Here is a 21,317-nt window from a genome sequence, read left to right as displayed (position 1 = left end):
AAATAATAATCCTAATCCTAACACTAAACCCTAACCCAAACCATAACCCTAAACCATAACTTAACCCTAAACTTAAATATAACCCCAATTGAATTCCAACCATTACCTAACCCTAAGCATAACTCTAAGTATATAATTAAACCCTACCTACAAATTCAATGTTAATATAACCCTAATTAAAGCCTAACCTAATCCGAACCCTAACTCTTATTGAACTCTAATCCTAATTGAAGTCTAGCCCAAACCCTAACCTTAATTAAACTTTAATAATAATTTAATTGTAACGCTAATGTAATTGAATTGTAAAGCTAATTCTAACCCTAATTGAACTCTTATACGAACCTAACTATAATTAAAACCTTACCATAATCAAACCCTAACCTTGACAATATCCCCAATCTAGACCTAATTGAACCCTAAACCATAACCCAATCCTAAACTTCATCCTTAATCTAACCATAATTGAAGCCTAACTATAACCTAACCTTAAATTTAAATATAACCCCACAATTAATCCCTAACTACAACTTTAACTCTAATCTAATCGTAACTAAATCCTAAACTAAATGCTAGCCTAAACTTAATCCTAATCCTAATTAAACTCTAATCGTAATTGAACTCTAATCTTAATCTAACCCTTACCATAATCAAACCCTAATCCTATTTGAACACTAACTTTAATTAACTATAACCTTAACCCTTAATTCTAATTGTTCTAATTGAATGCTAACCCTAACCTAACCCTAAAGTTAACTCTAACCATAGAAATAAACCCTACCTACTACTTCAACCTTAATCTAACCCTAATATGAACGCTTACCCTTATTGAATTCTTATCTTAATTTAATACTAACCCTCATCCTCACCATGCCTTATCCTAACCATAATTGGACCCTAATTGAACCCTAAACTTCATTCTAACCCTAGAATTAAAATTTACCATAGTTCAACTCAAATCCTAATTGAATTCTAGCCCAAACCCTTACCCTAATTTAACCCTAAGCCTATAGTAATTGGATCATAATCATACTTCGAACCCTAATTAAAATCTAATTATATTAATCATAACCATGATCAACCACATATCATAAACAAACCCTATCCTTGACAATATCCCTAGTCTTGACGTAATTGAACCCTAACCATAAAATAACCCTAACCTTAGTTAGAACCTTATAATTAAGCCCTAATTACAAGGTAAACTATAATCTAATGTAATAATTGAATTGTATCCCTAGATTTAACTCTAACCCTAATTGAACTCTAGTCCTACTTAACCCTAACCCTAATTGAATTTTAATCATAATTATACACTAATCCTTATTCAATCCTAAACCTAATCTAACCCAGACCTTGATCCTAATTAAGCCCTTAGCATAATCAAACTCTAAGCGTAATTGAACCCTGACTCTAATTAACTATTACCTTGACTCTTAACATTAAACCTCACTCTTACTTAACCATAACCCTAAACTCTAACCCTAATAATAATCCTTAGTCGTAACCCTAATACCTAACCCTAACCCTAACCATAACTCAAAACTTATCTCTAACCCTAATCCTAATTTCCTAATCTTAACAATGACATCGATTGTATCCGTAACTGTTATCCTACTGCTAACCCTACACCCTAACTCTAACCCTAACCCTAATGTAAACATAACCATTATTTAAACCCTAATAACCCTTATGTCATAAAACTAGACCCTAACCCTAACCCTAACCTAACCATAATCCTAACCCTAAACTTGTTCGTAACCCAAACCCTAAACATAATGTAAACCCAAACCATAATCCTAATCCTTACACTAATGCCTAACCCAAACCATAACCCTAAACCATAACTTAAGCCTAAACTTAAATATAACCTCAATTGAATTCTAACCATTACCTAACCCTAAGCATAACTCTAACTATATAATTAAACCCTACCTAAAACTTCAACCTTAATCTAACCCTAATTAAACCCCGTTGGTGTAAATAATTATTCATCTTGGATATTATTACACTTTACTTAAGTTTACTTAGGAAATGCATTTCATAGTAGTTTGGGTATGAGACACTTGGGTGTTTGTGCCACATTGGGATAGTGTGTGTAGGAGAAATTCCACCTTTTATGGTGTTGATCTTGTTGTTACACTCCACATTCAGTGGGTGATCCACCTCATGTGGACTATTATATTATTTCTCCTACCTACCCTTGTTTCTTATTGAGCCACATGTCATGTTTATGTGCTCACATATCCCTAGCCTTGCCTATATAAGTAGGCTCATCTACATTGTATGCAATTGATATTATTGATCATTTTCTATTGATGAGAATATAGTTTATTCTTGTCCTATATTGTGTCTCTATTTTGTACATTTCATTGAGCTCTTGATCTTGGCAAAATCTCACATGGTATCAGAGCCATTGGGGCTTCATTGATTCGTCTTGAAGAGGCATTATTGCGATGTCAAGAGGCAGATCTGAGGAGCATCATCTTTTTGAGGCATCCTAGACCAGATCCGACCCTGCCATTGCATCCAGAAGGCCGTTTCCATGAATTTTGGTTATAAAGTCGGCCTATTTTGGTGAGAAAATTTTTTTCGCCAATTTTGCTATTATTGTACGGATTTCCAAATTTTTTATTAATTTTTCGAGAAAAAAAATAAATTTATTTTCTGAAATTTTTTTCGAAAAATCAAAAATAAAAATAAAATTCAAAAAATTTTTGTCAGAAAAAATCGAAAAAATAAAAAAAATAAAAACAAAAAAAAACAAAAAAAATTCTGTGTTTGGGGGTCCGTAGACCCCCCCGTACTTGCGTGTCGCATGTTGCAGGTTCGGACCAGCTGTTGTCAGCGTCGACAGTCCCGTCCCGTCCTCACGCCGTCGCCCGCGCCTGTACCTGCCGCCGCCGACGCCCGTACCCTGCAGGTCTGCAACACCGGTTCAGATCGCTGTGTCGTGTACCTGCCGGCCGCTCTGCACACCGCCGGCCGCACCACACAATGCCGCGCCTCCAGCTCCGGCGACGCTTACCTCCCGCCGGCCCCCTCAACCACTGTCGCCGGCAGCACGCAGCTCCTGGTCCGCCGCCGGTCTCTCTCGCCTCTGGCGACACCATCCTTCGCCGACGACCACCCAAACAGGAGGACCTACGTCCACCACATGGCAGGTCGCCACTGGCCTGCGGGTACAACCCGTACACATAGTCATCCGCCACGTCATCTGCCATGCAAAGCTGATGCAGACCACCCACTCAGCCGTCCGTACAGTACAGCAGCTCAGTCACCTGCACAGTCATCTGCCCAGTCAGCAGTCCGTACAGTACGGACGCCCAGTCAGCAAGGGGGCAAAGTTTTTGCGACGGTCATATGACCGTCAAATTTAACATAGTGACTTGCTGATGTCAGCGCCACATCAGCATTTTTCAAAAATTTTGTAGGCCCCTCTCATTGAGCTTTTTGATTTTGCAGTTCAACTTCAAATGGCCATAACTTGCTCATATTTGCTCCTTTTTGGGTGCAATTTTTTTTTGAAATGGGCTAGAATTTCGTGCTCTCCACAGTGGTGAAGAAATTTTTTGATTTTGATGCACTGATTTTTCAGAAAATGCAGTTTTTGGTGACTGTACCTGAGTAATCCTAGTTTTTGCAACTTCAGAGGCTTCGTTTAGGGTCATACGCCCTCCTTTTCAAGTGTCATTTTTTTTGAAAGTGCGTATTTTTTTGTCTACTTTCACATGATGCTATCAGATTGATGCCACTATAAGTAGAAATTGTACTTTCAGATTTTGGCCATTTTTGGCTCTCTTGGTACTTGTATATTTGCTTGAATCTTAGTTAGATTCATTGCACTATTGATTGAAGTCTCTTGTATCTCATTTGAGAAGTTGTAAAATTTGCATCATAAGTCCACTTTGCCTTGTTTTGCAAGTGGCTCATTGTAATCGCACTAAGTATAAAGTGTCAAAATCATCACTTTGGGGGGGTACTTTGATTGAGTGAATTTGGGGGGGTGCCTCTTGTGCTTTTGTGCTCTTGTGTTCCTTCCTTTTTGCTGCTATGGGTTCTTCTAAGTTTCCTCTCTTAAGTCCTCATAATTATGCTACTTGGAAAATTGATGCATGGAGTAAACTTATGGAAAAAGGACTCACTCATTACATTGATGGAACTATTGTTGCTCCCACTGATCCTAAGGTTGATCCAGTTGGTCACTTGGATTGGCTCACTAAAAATATCATGGCAATTGGTACCTTAAGAAAGTATGTATCAAAGGATCTCATTTTTCATATTGAGAAGTGTACTCTAATCAAGGATGCTTGGCAAAAGTTTCAAAACTTGTATGGTCAAGTTGATGAGATTAGGGGATATCAAATTGATAGTGATCTCACCATGTTAGATCCCAAGAACTTTGATACTATACAAGATTATGTCACTAAGGCAAATAAGTTGAGGACACAACTCAAAGATTGTGGCATTGATAAGAAGGATACTCAATTGATATTCAACTTGATAGGCAAGCTTCCACAAGATATGCAGCATTTGTTTCTAGTTTCCAAACCCATAGGATGACAATGGGTTCAAGCTACAAAATGCCTACATTTGATGCTTTCAATGAAATGTTGATGATGGAACAAATTAAGTTGATAAGCATGGGCTTTCTTAAGGCTTCTAAGTCTCAAGCATTAGTGGCAAATCAAGGGAACAAAGGAAATCAAGGAAAGGACAACTCAAACAAGAAGAAATGGCAATCAAAGCCTAAAGAAAAAGCACCATCTTCTCCACAACAAGGAGATTCATCCTCTTCCAAGAGAGATAATTCACCAAAGAGGGAGAGACCTACTTGTGCTTATTGTAAAAAGATTGGTCATGAGGAGCATCGTTGCCATTCTAAGAAGATTGATGAGCTTACACATATCATCAAAAAGCATAACATTGATTTGCCTACAGTCTACAAGAAGGATGATTCATCAACTTCTACTTCCTCACATTCAAAAGGAAAAGGGAAAGCATTCATGGCTTCTACAAGTGGGAAGACTCACTCTTTTGGAACAAGAAAAGGAAAATCTCTTTGTGCTACTATTAGTCATGATTTAGAGAGATGGCTTCTAGATTCAGGGGATTCTCATCATATGGCATCTTCACAATCTATGTTCTCTACATTTGAGCCTTGTACCATGCCATAGATTTTGATGGGCAATCATACATACATGGATGTGACTGGGAAATGATCTATTGACATTGGGGATAACTCCTTCAATGATGTGTTGTGTGTACCCCACTTGACAAACAATCTCCTTTCTATCTATCAAATCACACATGGCACAACTAAGAGAGTTGTGAAGTTCACACCTGACTCAGTTTTCATTAGAGACTTGGAGACTAGAGCTATCATTGCGACTGGGGTGGTTGATCATGCATCTCGGTTATACTCCTTTTCAGATTTTGTTGATGATGATGATTTCACATTTGATGATTCTGTACATGATGATCACATTTCTTGTGATGGTTCAGATTTTGAGGAGAACTTTGGGCACTTGAACATGGGGATTCTCACATGTGACTCCATTCTTAAGCCTTATATTTCATCTCCTCATATTGATATCACATCACCTACTGCACCTAATGATGCGGAGAGTGCGACAGTTTTGCCTTCATGTGATTCAGTGTAGCAGGATATTCATTGTCTTCCAGCTTTAGATTCATGGGATGATTACTTGACAGATATTGCAGGTTTGTTTGTGGAATCCTACATTGCAGATTTGGGAGACATCATTGATGACATTCATCTTCTCTTTGATGAAGGTGATCCTTCTTCGATTGTTGTGAGGGAACACTCTGACCCTCTTGTTCATTCTCTACATGATCATTCTTTCAAGGTTGACATGATTGTGGATACTTATGTACAGCAGTTGGAGGAGGTCTCTTTATTTTTTGAGGAGACATTTGAGTCTTTGGGACATGTTCTACATCCATCTCCACTAGATCTTGGAGTGCCTTTTTCAGTAGTGTGGCATAGTTTACCACCTTTGGAGGGGGTATCTTTCAGCATCGACATGGGGACACTTGAGCAGTTTTCAGAGATTCCTTTCATCATGAGTTTTCTTCATACATCTTCCCTTCATGATTGGGGAGACTTCATGGATACACCTTTGGTTTTGTTTCTTCCTAAGGGGAGGAATGTTGTTCGACGTTCGTGGGGCAGTTTCTTCATACATCGAGCTTCTATCATTGGTGCAGATTCCATATTGAGGGGGGGCTTCCTAGCTTCTCTTCTTCTCTCATATGGGGGGGACTTTTTCCTCACATGGGGTTTTGTCCTTCACATTCTTCTATGAGAGTTCTCTTGTATGCTTTTCATCTCTCTTTTGGGGGAGGGTTTTTTCCCATTGGGTTTTTCTCTCTTTCCCCACTTTGTGAGAGATTTTATTGCATTGGTTTTCATGCATTTGCATTTGTACATGGGTACCTAACATGGCCTCGTAGCCGGGACCCATCTTGCATTGCTTAGTTGCATTGTAGACTTAAGTGCATTCCCCTAAGTTGCACTTAAGGGGGGGTGTTGGTGTAAATAATTATTCATCTTGGATATTATTACACTTTACTTAAGTTTACTTAGGAAATGCATTTCATAGTAGTTTGGGTATGAGACACTTGGGTGTTTGTGCCACATTGGGATAGTGTGTGTAGGAGAAATTCCACCTTTTATGGTGTTGATCTTGTTGTTACACTCCACATTCAGTGGGTGATCCACCTCATGTGGACTATTATATTATTTCTCCTACCTACCCACACCTATTTCCTACCTACCCTTGTTTCTTATTGAGCCACATGTCATGTTTGTGTGCTCACATATCCCTAGCCTTGCCTATATAAGCAGGCTCATCTACATTGTATGTAATCGATATTATTGATCATTTTCTATTGATGAGAATACAGTTTATTCTTGTCCTATATTGTGTCTCTATTTTGTACATTTCATTGAGCTCTTGATCTTGGCAAAATCTCACAAACCCTAACTTAATTCAAACCCTAACACTTGTTAAATCCCTAATCCTAAGAGAATTCTAGCCCAAACCCTAAACCTAATTAAAATTTAATACTAAATTAATTGTAACTCTAATGCAATTGAATCATAAAGCTAATTTTAACCCTAATTGAACTCTTATAAAAAATCAAACTATAATTAAAACCTTACCACAATGAAACCCTAACCTTGACAATATCCCTAATCTAGACCTAATTGAACCCTAATCCATAACTAATCCTAAATTTCAACCTTAATCTAACCATAATTAAAACCTAACCATAACCTAACCCTAAATTTAAATATAACCCTACAATTAAGCCCTAACTACAAGTTCAACCCTAATCTAACCATAACTAAATCCTAGCCTAAACTTAATGCTAAACCTAATTAAACTCTAATCGTAATTGAACTCTAATCTTAATATAGCCCTTACCATAATCAAACCCTAATCATATTTGAACCCTAACTCTATTTAACTATAACCTTAACCGTAACCTAGATTAAAATTTAATCCTAATCTATTCCTAACCTTAATCTATCCCAAACCTTAATCCTAATTGAACTTTTATATTAATTTAACCCTGACCTTAATGTAATTGAACCATGACCCTAATTCTTGCCCTAACTTTGATGTAAACCTTAAACGTAATTATAACCCTAACCATAAACTTAACCTTAACACTAAACCCTAACCCAAACAAATAGAAAATAATAATAATAATTGCAACAATAATATTACATATTATTGCAACAAATATTAATAATATAATATTATATATATTTTTTTTGAATTTTTATTCTTTCCCATGTTGCGCCGTGACTGCTACTAGCTTACATATATTTGATTTTAATCAAATATATATTTAATATGCTGAGAGATATCCTTCTCGAGGCACCTATTTTTATCATGTACCCCGAACTCTAATAGGTGCCTCGAGAAGGATATCTCTCGGCGTATTATATATATATATTTGATTAAAATCAAATATATGTAAGCTAGTCTATGTTTTCCAGTGATCTTAATTTTATGTGAAAGCTTTTTCCTGGTCGATACGAATATCTGTGGAAAGGAAATGCACGAGATTTAAGTCTAATAAAAATTGTCGGTCAATGTTGGAATTATGTAGTCACAATTTACATAGTTAATTTTCCATATTGACACGCCATATTCTTGTTTTACACGAGACCCATCACATTCAAATTGGAAATATCGCTCAAGGACCCTCGAATTTGTTGTGCCTTCCTTCACATGACTTTTCCATCCATTGAAAACGACAAAAAATGTTACTATGTTGATGTGACACTCTTTCTTTGCATACGTGGCACTCCTCACACAACAACACTTAACCACAGTTAGCGATATATTCATCATTCTTCTCCCATGATTTCTGATCATCTCTTTTCTTTCAAAGTAAAGATAACAAGAATTTTAGTTTCCAAAACAATGGAAGCTATGTTTTCATGTGGCAGAGTTGCATTTGCAATCATAACAATATTATGCTGCTTCACTTCCCCTCCAATTGCATGCCCCCTCTCTGAAAGAGACCCATCACATTCAAATTGGAAATATCGCTCAAGGACCCTCGAATTTGTTGTGCCTTCCTTCACATGACTTTTCCATCCATTGAAAATGACAAAAAATGTTACTATGTTGATGTGACACTCTTTCTTTGCATACGTGGCTCTCCTCACACAACAACACTTAACCACAGTTAGCGATATATTCATCATTCTTCTCCCATGATTTCTGATCATCTCTTTTCTTTCAAAGTAAAGATAACAAGAATTTTAGTTTCCAAAACAATGGAAGCTATGTTTTCATGTGGCAGAGTTGCATTTGCAATCATAACAATATTATGCTGCTTCACTTCCCCTCCAATTGCATGCCCCCTCTCTGAAAGAAACCTTCTCCTGGATTTCAAGGCAGCAGTTGTAGATGAGTATAACACTCTAACTTCCTGGCACGGATTCAATTGCTGCTCGTGGAGAGGAGTCAGTTGTAATCTCCGCACAGGCCATGTTTCTCTACTGGATCTGAGTGGATTCAAATTGAAAGGTAACATCAGTTCATCGCTGTTCCAACTTGCACGGTTGGAGCACCTCGATCTCAGTGGCAACCTCTTCAAGGGTAAATTCAGTACTCCCCATAATAGAAAGTTGAAGAGTCTCACTTTTCTTGACTTGTCATTTGCTGGTTATGTAAATGAATCCTCTCCGGGTCTTGTAAGGGAATTTTATGTGAGTTTGGAAAGCTTATCAAATCTGGCGAGCTTGGAATACCTCTCTCTTGCTGAAGTGAACATCTCTGTAAACAAAGAGTGGGGTGAAGTTGTTGGCAGTCTATCCAACCTTCAACAACTCAGCATGTCTGACTGTGGGCTTGGAGGACCAATTCCCAATTCCCTTCTCAACCTCACCTCTCTCCTTCATCTCGATCTATCAGAGAACTATTTGTCAGCACATATACCAGCTTGGTTTGAAAATGTGACTGGGCGCTTGGTCTCTCTTGATCTCTCTGGGAATTACAATCTTGGAGGAGACCTTTCTTTCATTGGACAACGAAAGTCTTCTTTGTCACTAACCAGCATTGATTTTTCAGGGACAGGCATGAAGGGCCGAATTCCATCTGCTATATGGAATATCTCATGCTTGGAGCATCTTCGTCTTTCAGATACTAGAATTGAAGGTGAGATTCCAGCTTCTATAGGGAATTTGTTGTCCTTGCAAAGTCTTGATCTATCAGCGACCAGAATTGAAGGTGAGATTCCAGCTTCTATAGGGAATTTGTTGTCCTTGCAAAGTCTTGATCTATCAGCGACCAGAATTGAAGGTGAGATTCCATCTGCTATAGGGAATGCGTTGTCCTTGGAAAGTATTTCTCTGTCGGATACCAGAATTGAAGGTAAGATTCCATCTGCTATAGGGAATGTGTCGTCCTTGAAGAGTCTTTATCTATATAATACCTATATTGAAGGTGAGATTCCTCTTTCCATAGCTAATCTCTCTAAACTTGTTGAATTGGACCTGTCCTACAACAAGTTAACCGGGGTAATCCCACCTTCATTGGATTCACTTTCTTCCCTTGTCAGTCTTGACCTTTATGCCAACAAATTGAATGGTACGATTCCATCTACAATTTCAAATCTTGTTAACTTAAGAAGCCTTTCGCTCGGCTCCAATAGGTTAAGCGGCCTCATTTCCCTTTCCGTATTCGACAATCTCACTAGTCTTGATAGCCTGTATCTTTCTTACAATCAGTTAACTGCAAACATTGATTTAACATGGATTCCGCAGTTTAAGCTTTCCTCTTTGGGACTAGACTCTTGCAATTTAGATAGAATTCCATCGTTTCTTGTGACCCAATATGACTTGACGGATCTGGACCTATCTGCTAACAGTATCCAAGAAAATATTCCATCTTGGATATGGAACTTACCCAGTCTTTATTATTTGAACCTTAGTTGTAATCAATTAACAGGGTCATTACCATCTAGACTAACCTTACCCAAGTATTTTGTATATCTAGATTTGCACAATAATAGCTTAAAAGGTTCTCTTTCTCTTCCTCTCGCTGGAGCTTATCTGATAGATCTGTCGATGAATCAGTTTAATGGTTCTATTCCTACTTACATTGGTGCGTATCTTCAAAATACAAGGTTCTTATCCTTGTCGCGGAATAATCTCAGTGGAGCGATTCCAGATTCTATTTGCACTTCATATTTGCAGGTTCTTGACCTTTCAAATAATACGCTGAGCAGAGTCATTCCTCCTCATTTAACCAGGAATTGTTCTTCTCTTAGTGTTCTAGATTTGGCGGAAAATCATCTGGAAGGTAAAATACCAGCAGAATGGGGCAACATTACAAAGATTCATACATTGAAGCTCAATGGTAATCATTTGAGAGGAGTTATTCCCTCATCCATTTCAAAAGGCCGATCTCTGCAAGTATTGGATTTAGGAAATAATGATTCCCACTGGATTGGAAAGCTATCACAGCTGCGTGTGCTGGTCTTAAGGTCTAATCATTTTCATGGTAGTATCCCACGCCAGGTAATTGGCCTTCCAAATCTTCAAATTTTGGACCTTTCTGGCAACAACCTTTCAGGAGCTATTCCAAGCAACCTTACAAACTTGCTCGCAATGGTCAATGCATCGCAGAGTAATCCAAACCATTTGGAAGACGTTAGATATACAAATAAAATAACAATTTCCTGGAAAGGCTGGGATGTTGAATTTGTGAAAGTTCTCTTTATTCTTAAATGTATTGATCTTTCAAACAACAACTTATCAGGGGGCGTTCCTTCTAAAATGGGATCTCTTCAAGGCTTGATAGCCCTTAACCTTTCAAGGAATCATTTCAGTGGCCGAATCCCAAAAACATTGGGATACATGGATCAACTAGAGTCTCTGGACCTCTCGCTAAACAGGTTGAATGGCAACATTCCCTTAGAACTTGAGTTCCTGAGTTATTTGGAGTTCTTGAATCTATCTTACAACTTGCTTGATGGAAAAGTACCCCATGGAGGGCAGTTTCTAACTTTTGGGGAGTCATCTTACTTAGGCAATTCTAAGCTAACTGGGATTCCATTTACCAATATAAGCGTCTGCAACAACTTTTCTGGCTATGGCAACTGCACAAATATTGAGAGAATTGGTGAAGCAAAGAATTCAGATGGCGAAATGATAGGATGGGCAGTCGGACTTGGATTGAGTTATGGTTTGGGATTCTCTATTGTGATTGGAGTATTGACTTTAAATAAGAGGTTGAGAAAGAGAGCCTTCGATTTTTATGATGTTGTAATATTAGTTATTGATGGGTGTATAAGAGGTTAATAGATGAAAGTAGATACAATTGTATAGAGGGTTTTGTTAGTATAATGACAAAGTTTTCTTTTAGTATATGGCTGCTGCAAATTTATTAGCATGAGGTGAGTTAGAAATTGTTGGTGTTAATGATGACAGAAACATTTTAAGGGGTAATATATGAAATTCAAAATGATTTCTTGGTTTTAGCTTTTTTAGTGTAAAGGTGTTTTTTCTTCATCGGTATATATGAAGTTTTTTTTAAGTGTTTTTGTTTTATTAAATAATTTGATATGTAAAATATAATTTTAAGGGATGAAATTGTATATTTTATTATTTTAAAAATTATAGTATTTAATTTAATTTTTTGTATTATTTGATTTTTATTTTAAAATTTATTATGTTTTATTATAATTTACTTTGATCTCTAACGATTTCTATTAATATGTTTTTTTAACTTACAAATATGTTATATTATAGGATCATTTTTTTGGACCAGGTTATATAGTTCAACCAAATTTATGTCTATTTCAAAATGTAAACATCTTGATTTGTGGGTGATCCTTCTACAATATGTTTTTGAGCAATTGAACATCTCCTCCCCTCCATAGGATGAAGTTCACAAACCCTTATTTAAAGGAAATATTGTAAAGACTAAAATCTTTGCTAAGGAAAAATTAAGATTGACAAAAAATAGAAAAGCAAACTAGATTGAGGTAAATAATGAAAAGGAATATGGAAGAAAAGTTTTAAAGTTTCATTTATGAACTTCTTCAAAGTAAATAAAGTTTGAAATAAAGGTAAACATCTATAGAATGATAATCTAGTTTTAGTAATTATAATTATTGATCCAATGCAGAACCAAATAGAGATAATAGGAAAACAAATTAGGGAAAACAAAGGAAATAAAAGAATATACAAAAAAAACACATAATATAATATTTGTGGAAATATATTTTTGAGAAAAAAATAAACACAAGAAGAGATGTGCACTGGTCTATATAAATTTCAATAGAGTTTACAATACATCACTAACACCCTTCACTTTTTGTCTTTATTTCAACATCGTCTATTCTTTTATCTGAACTCTCTGTCTTGTCGCAATCTTAATACAATGCCCTCATTAAAATGTGTTTCCTTCTAAGGAAACGAATCCTACCATAATTACTATGACCTCATGATGAATGATTTAGATTGACTAAAAAATTATATAATTTTAAAATGCAATTTTCTAAAAAATTCCATTTGGGAGCACTACTCTAGAACCCCTGCTAGGGAGAATCTTGGAGGGGCAACAGTAGTGGGGGGTAAGTGCCCCCACACCCCTTTTTAGTTATTGAAATCTAAATGTAGCTGAAATAAGACCATTTCTTAGTGAGTACATATTCCATTATGGAATTTTACAAACAGTAGGAATAATTAATTATACAAGATTTACAAGGTTGATGGCCAATTTCTTAAGGAAGTCAAAATAACAAAAATAATTCTAAATTAGATTATAATCTCCATCCATAAAAATGACGGACGTCAAGACATAGATGATACACAAATCAATTCCAAATTCCTTATATTCAAATAAAATTAAATCCATTGGTGCCGTGGCGAATTCCTATTATTGTCCTTGAGCTTTCATTGATACGACAGATAATTGATGAATCCTTACTAAGTAGCGGACTGTTCAGCGCGTGTTGAGGACGTTTTCTAGAAAACTACTATTGTTGGCCATAGCAAACTGACTTCCAAATAATATTCAACGTTCACATACAGGTAGACTCTTCAAAGTATCAAATTTTAATATTAAGAAAATATGTTTCCTACAAATTTCGTCATAGCACATGATTTGATTTTATGGGTAAACAATCCTTTTTTCATTGTCGTATTGCATGGGGTCGTAGTAGATAGAGATGGGTAAGCATGGCGGTCCCAGTGCAATCCTCCGTTCTTTATTTTTTTTCGTTTCTTGGAATATTCTTGTTATAGCCGAAAATTCATTGCCGAAAATTCAAAGTCATAGTGGAAGAGATGATGCGCATTTAGCATTGTGGTATTCATTTCACGCGAATTGACTTTGACATTGATTGTAAGCCGATGTGAGTGTCCGCATTAATTATAATAAAAGAACAAAACAGCAGTGTTAGGACAATGGGTGATGAACGGATCTATCTGTTTCAATAATAAAGAATGAAAATGATACGAAAATAATGTTTTACCAGGTTTTTAACTCAGTAGTTTTTGAGTCTAGGGGGAAAAATTGTAAGGAATTTAAGTAGTGGAACAACTTCCTAAACTAACCTTGAGAGGAGGGTAATGCAAATTTTTTTACAGATCGTTACAGAAGTTACAAAAACTTAACAAAAATAATCAAAATAACATACATACCACAACATAGTGATTTACGTGGGGAAAACCCTTTCAAAAGAAAAACCTCACACTCCAAAAGTAGCTAAATATATTATTCAAGAATCAATAATAGATTATAATATAGTTGTAGAGAAAGCTCCTCATAGCAGTACCATTAATTAGAGACTCAAAGGTAACTCAATAGCCATCAGACTCTTACACACAACCTGTATCTCATGCATCTCATATATAGAAGATACAATACAAGAAATCATCAAACAATATTACAAAACCATGGGCTAAAACCATCCAATAAGGTATAGCCAACCTTATCTCCAATCTAGATGCCTTATGACATGTTAAAACACACATCAACATGTGTCCCTCCCTTTTACAATTCATTTATGTGTCTGATATGTTTTATATTTCCTATTTGAGGAGCACAAACTTCCAGAGGATGACTTGTGAACTGTGTGTCCTATTGACGTATCGTTTGAAGCGCCAAAAATCTAGCAAAATGCTCTATCACCTTGCAAGTCTCTATTGTATTTATAGCCAATTTTTAGGGAATTTTAGAGCCTCTAAAGTCCTCAAAATTAAATTTAAACCTTTCATAACAGCCCTCCAAAATGGAAACTTTAATATCTTCAAAACTATCTGTGATCTTGCGACGTAACTTTACTAGAATGCTTATCTAGCCAACCAGAAGCTTCGGAGAGAATTTTACATCATTTTGTGCTCAAATGAAAACTTACTATAAATAGTAACATCATGTAAATGCAAGGTTGAGACACCATTTTCACCAATACAAATCCTTAACATAATTTCTATCATCTAATCTATAGCCTAATGATGAATGGTCTAGATTGACTACAAAATATCAATATTTTATAATGCAATTTAAAAAAAAAAATCTCTTTGGGGGAATGAACCCTAAAATCCAATTGGAGGATCTTGGGGTGGTGATAATTGTGGGGTGCAAGTGGCCCCACACCCCTTGTTAGGTCCAAATATCCAAATGTGGCTAAATAAGACTATTTCTCAGTGGATACATCTTCCCTTATGGAAATTAAAAACAAAATTAGGAGTAATTATCTACATAGGATTTATAAGGTTGATGGAACCTAATTCATAATATATAAGAGATATATACATTGGATTACTAAACCTTTGACCACTAAATTCAGTTGGCTTTATTTTACTTTTTTCAACATTTATGTTTTGGACCTTTATTCAAATACAAATCACTAATTGAAACATGGATAAACTGAGAGAACTATCTTTGAAAAAAGTATGTTATAAAATTAGTATAATTATGTAATCTAATTAGATGAAATAGATGGTGTTTTATCAATAACAATTGAGGCTAGGTAGATTGTATTAGAATTGTCAAAAACCCAAGTTAACTAAAAGTGCTATACAAATATTGTATCAACTTACAACTACTCTTTGAATGGTTTCTTTCTTTTACACATGTCTTATTGTCACATTGATGTTAAATGCAACCCAAATTAACAATTGTAAAAGTCATAATGTGTAATTTACTTGATAAACTTCTCAATTATGATACCATTGAAATTTATTTATATTTCAAGAAATGATTTATCGTTCTAACTTTCTAGATCCATACATGTAAAAGAAATCAATAATGACAATGCATTTATTTCATATAATTAACTTTATTTCTTTCTCAATAATATATTTCATTACAAGTCAATATACAATATTATAGTATAATTTTTTTTTAATGTCCTCTATAAAGGGAAAGTTGACTTAAATATTTAACAATCAATGATTATATTAGAACAAACATGACCAAAGGTTTTCACAGGAAAACTGAAGCATTTTTTAAAATCAATGGTCAAAGAGGTAACTGTAATTTTCAAACAGATGATAATCTATTGTCCGATGCATTTGCCACACTCATTGAGCTTTTCCTTGTTCAACACGACAAATGACTACTTGATTTGACCAGTGAATGCAAATTGAATGTCCAAATGCGTATTCGAAAGGTTTTCGAGGTAGTGACTTAAAGCATTCAGATTCAAATCAAACCACAAGTATTCATTTTCAGTCATTTATGACCACCTAATTTAGACTTTCTTTTGAGTGATTATTTCTCTCAAAAAAAAAAATTAAAAAATTAAAGACATATAATTGAATTAGAAAATATAATTGTATTTCAAATATTTTTGAGGTAGCGACTTAAAACATTAAGAGTCAAATCTAATCGTGAGTTATCATGTTGAGTCATTGATGGTCACCTAATATAGATTGACTTCCTTTTGAGCGACTCTTCCTAACAAATTAAAGTCAATTAATTGACTTAGAATATATTATAAATTAGAATTGTACTCCAAACATTTTTGAGGTAGGGACTTGAAGTATTTAGAGCCAAACCAAAGCATGAGTATTTATTTTCAGTCATTGTTAGCCACCTAACATAGACTCACTTTCTTTTGGCTGACTCTTCCCAACAAATTAAAGTCAAAACAATCTAAACCATTATTCACAAATGAACATAGGTTAGTTTACATGAATAATCTAAACCACTATTCATAAAATAAACATTTAAAAAATAAACTATCAAACGGTATTACAAAATGGTGAGCTAAAACCACCTTAAAGTAGTGACCAAATTACATTGAATCCAAGATACCCCATGATGTGTTAAAAAAACACACTGACACATGTATCTCCCTTTCACAACTCATTTATGTGTCCAACATATTTTTATATTTTCCATTTTCGAAGACCCAAATTTTAGAGGTTGTAACTTTTGATCTAAGAGTTTAATTGACAAACTATTTGAAGCACCAAAAATATTGTGAAGTTCATGTTAATTACAACCACTTTTAAATCCAAAAATTACCTCTAAGCCCTTCAAAATTGACTTTGAAACTTTTTTTTTCAAACTTAAAAAAAGAAAAGAAAACTTTAATGTGTTTAAATCTAGATATGACATTGCAAATAAAATTTACCAACATGCTTATTTAGAAATCCATAGGTTTTAGGTAAATTTTAGACCAATTCATGCACAAATATAAAATTACTATAAATAGTGAACTTATGTAATTGCAAGGTTGAGAAACTATTTTCCTAACAAATATGTAGAGTTATATATAAAAAATGCTAATTTTTTGACATAATTTGTTAAATAAATTTAATCTCATTGAAGAAAAGATTGCAAGATATGAATAAAAAAGATTTGTCAACAATGCCTTAGAAACTTTTAAGAAAATGCAATTGATAAATGTAAATAAAGCTAAATTCTCAAATGTAAACATAATATCTAGTTTGTCAACTTAAACAATAAAATAGAGAATGCAACATAATTCTTCCATTAAAATTAATGAATAGACAAAGTTAAAAAATACAAATAGTAGACAAAGAACAAAAAATACAAACAAGTCAAGGTTTGGCACCTAGCTTAATTGGTGAGAGCTTCTTGTGGTAGGCACAAGGTCACAAGGTCTAGTCGCCCATGACCCACATGTTACTAGAAGGTATGTTGTGCCAACATCACCAGTCACATTAAAAGGTTACCTAGCATACTGTAGTTTATAGGGGGCTACTTGATTCTTGTACTCGAAAAACATACAAAAAGGAAAAAGGAATCAAAAGACAATATAATTTCTCATAGAAGAAAACAAAAGGTACTATCTTCTACCTTATAATGATAATAAAAGTATATACCAAACTATCATAATCCTTAAAACTATTACAACATTATAGGGAGATGCAAGATGCATCATTTTGATACCAATGATCTAGATCTTAGGTGGCCCAAGAGATAATAATCTAAAAAAGAATGTAAATGTGACATATGAATATTGTAATGCCCCACCAGGAAACCTCGAAGGGATAAAGCTAAAACACACGAATGGAGTGCAACAATTTTTTTTAAAAAATAAGACACAACATAAAGATACAATAAGATATCAAAGTACAGATTACACAGTGGAAGACATCAACTATCACCTAAAGAGTTTCCCAACGCGATTACTTAATTCCACAAGGATAATCCAACAAGCTGATTGTCTTAATAACGAGAAAATTGTTAAACAAGGATAATTTCTTTCAGCAAGACAAAATATAGATCACAAGATAAAGTTCATCCATTAAAGTTTATTCATACCCTTCGTCCATACTTTTCATTAAAATTTTAGTCATGCATCCAATTTAATAACACACTTGAATTTCATCATAAACTAACGAGATCTTTCCATGCATACTTAATCTCCTTAACAATTATAGAATACATTCTACAAATCAACTACACTCTTTCATGAACCATATTATTGCATAAAGAGACGACTGAAAACATGCATTATAATTAATTTCATCTAATCCACTTACACATTCTATCAAAATGCCATTCATACATGCTAACACTAAAACATGAAACATAAGAACAAAAGCAACATATAACACCAAAATGATCTTGGAGTTCACCCTTATAGGGCTACATCTCTAGGTCTGCTCAATTGCAAGACCCCTCTAATAATTAAACAAGTTAAGGGTACATAAGTTTCATATCATTTACATTCCTGCCATCAAGGCGAATCATACCAACAAACAACCAACCACATCGGTCAACTATTACAGAAATGATCCCTACAAAGAAACGGATCCAACTGAACATATCAAAAGCTAATACAAGGTCCATTTCCTGACACTACTCTAACTAGAGACCTGACCTGCTATGGCCAACCACAAATCACCACTTGACACCCGCATAAAGGACAAGACCAGTTAAAACACCATCACAAGGCAACAACCAAACTAGAAACCAAATACATAAATAGGTACCCCAAATCAACCAAACGACAGGGTCCAAACAAACATATCAAGGCCTTGCCATTACATTAAAGAAAGGCGAATACATAAATTAAACTTGCATAGGCAATAACCAAAAAAGGACAATCTTCTTTCCTATTGGTTTAAACAATAAAAGTCAATCAAGTTTTCAAAATATATTAACAGAAAAATCACCATAACGAGGAGAATACAATACCACAATTGCAATAGTCCATTTGTCTATGTCTCAATACGAAGAAAAAATATAAACTAACCATTTATTTTACTAAATGAAAATCTCATTAACTTACCAATTTTCCAAATGATACATTATTAAATTTCCAATAATTCCAATAGCATATCATATAATATATTCCTGAATAAAATATTATTTAAAAATTATCAATTTAATAAATATATTTCATTTCAACAATTTTCCAAATAAAATAATATTTATCTTTTTCCCAAAAAGATACTTCCTCAATAAAACATATACCAAAATTAAATATTAATTATTATATATTTATTTATCCCAAAACATATAAACAATTAATAATTTAATAATACACAATATTAATGAATTATATATATATATATATATATATATATATATATATATATATTATCATGATTAACATATATTTAAAATATATATTAATTAATAATTAATAATTAACATATAATAATTAAATATATTAATTAATATTTAATAAAACAATTAAACATTTTAAAACCCACTTTAAATTTAATATGTTATAATATATATTTTATTATTATTATTATTATTTATTTTATTAATATTTTTAATTATTATTATTATTTTTTTAAAACATGTAAATAATTTCCAAATTCATCAAAACCCCTTTGACAGAATTTACATAGAAATAAAATTCCCAACTCAATAAAATTCATTCACAAAATTTTATACCAATTACTTTTTCTTTAAACTAGATAAACCAATAAATTTAATTCACAATTAAATTTATTTCTAAAGAAATCAACTAATTTCACAGAGATTTATTTAAAGGACTATCAAAACAAATCAACAAGAGAGAATAATTTTTTTTTTCATAATAATTTCCCTAATTTTCTCAAAATTAAATTACTCCCATTAACTAGAAAATTAACATCAGGCAAGAATTTTAAATCAAAACCTAAATTAACCAGAAGAGGGTTTTGGATCTGACAAATAATTTACACAAACACCATTAAGAGAAAAATAGAATTATTTTCTTAAAAACCAACAAATCAAAGAAGCCACCCAACTTGGTATAGCTTTCCTGGAAGAAATCTGTAGAAGAGCCCTAATCTTTTCAATAAGCTTCCAATAAATTTCTTCACCTAAATTCCTGACCTATTTCCTGTGTATCTGAAATAATGACCTATCCCCCTTTTTAAACTAAAATTCTAGGTTCAATAGTTTTTTCTCAAAAACCTAAATTTAGAATAAAAGTAATTTTATTTTATTTTCTAGTGTTATGTAAAAGATAAACTAACATGCAATAATTAAAAATCATTATTCTTTCTTCCCTTTTCTCATGCAAAACAATTCATTTTCTAAATAAAGAATTAAAACTATACTTTAATTCCAATTAGTTCTTTTATTCATTTATTTATTTAAAATTTGAGGAAATAATAAATACAATTAATCTAATTTATTTTTCCACTAAAATTTAAATAAAAATATATTTCTAATATCATGCAGCTTGCAACTTAATTTAATTAATTAATTAAGTCATAGTTGAATTGTTTATGCATTGAGATTATAAATTTAGTTAATTAAAAGAAATGTTTTTCTCCCTCATTTAATTTTTAATTTACAAAGCTAATAGTTGCATTTCACAATATTAATGAGGGTAAAATATTTTTAATTAAATTAAACTCTACAAATCAATCTTACACACTATATAAAATAAATATGAATAAAACTCACTTTTCTAATCAAAATTGATTTTCTTAAATAATTAAAATTAATGCATAAACTGAATAAATTCATTATTTAAAATTAACCATTAAATTAAACACGCTACAAACATAAATAGAGCGATCTTTTTAATTAATGATTAATCACATAAAAGAAACCTATTTATTTTAATTCCTCAATTACTAATGCGTAAATGAACACATTAAATCAAAATAAATACTTAGGGTTAAATACTCTATTTACCACACGCCAAGCACGCAAACCATGTAAGCCAACCAATTACCCGACCCGCAAACCCAAATGAAAAGAAAACTGACGGAACACAAGCGATGCTCATTTGAGTATGACTAGGGTAAACTGAAGGTTTTACGATCACCTAACCCGAATTCTAAGGATGAAAGAGGTACACTCAACCCTGCGAATCCAGGTGAA

The 21,317-nt window shown here is 33.6% G+C and overlaps 1 protein-coding gene across 1 annotated transcript; it reads left to right on the top strand.

The window, feature by feature from the left end:
* The first annotated feature begins 8,821 nt into the window (after positions 1 to 8,821).
* On the top strand, positions 8,822 to 11,851 carry LOC131036897 (probable leucine-rich repeat receptor-like protein kinase At1g35710). The gene has a single exon (XM_059210646.1). The coding sequence runs from the start codon at positions 8,822 to 8,824 to the stop codon at positions 11,849 to 11,851; it is 3,030 nt and encodes a 1,009-aa protein (XP_059066629.1).
* The last annotated feature ends 9,466 nt before the right edge of the window (positions 11,852 to 21,317 follow it).

The sequence above is a fragment of the Cryptomeria japonica genome, chromosome 8, assembly GCF_030272615.1.
Source record: "Cryptomeria japonica chromosome 8, Sugi_1.0, whole genome shotgun sequence".
NCBI classification, from domain to species: Eukaryota; Viridiplantae; Streptophyta; class Pinopsida; order Cupressales; family Cupressaceae; genus Cryptomeria; species Cryptomeria japonica.
This window is presented reverse-complemented; position numbering and strand designations above follow the sequence as displayed.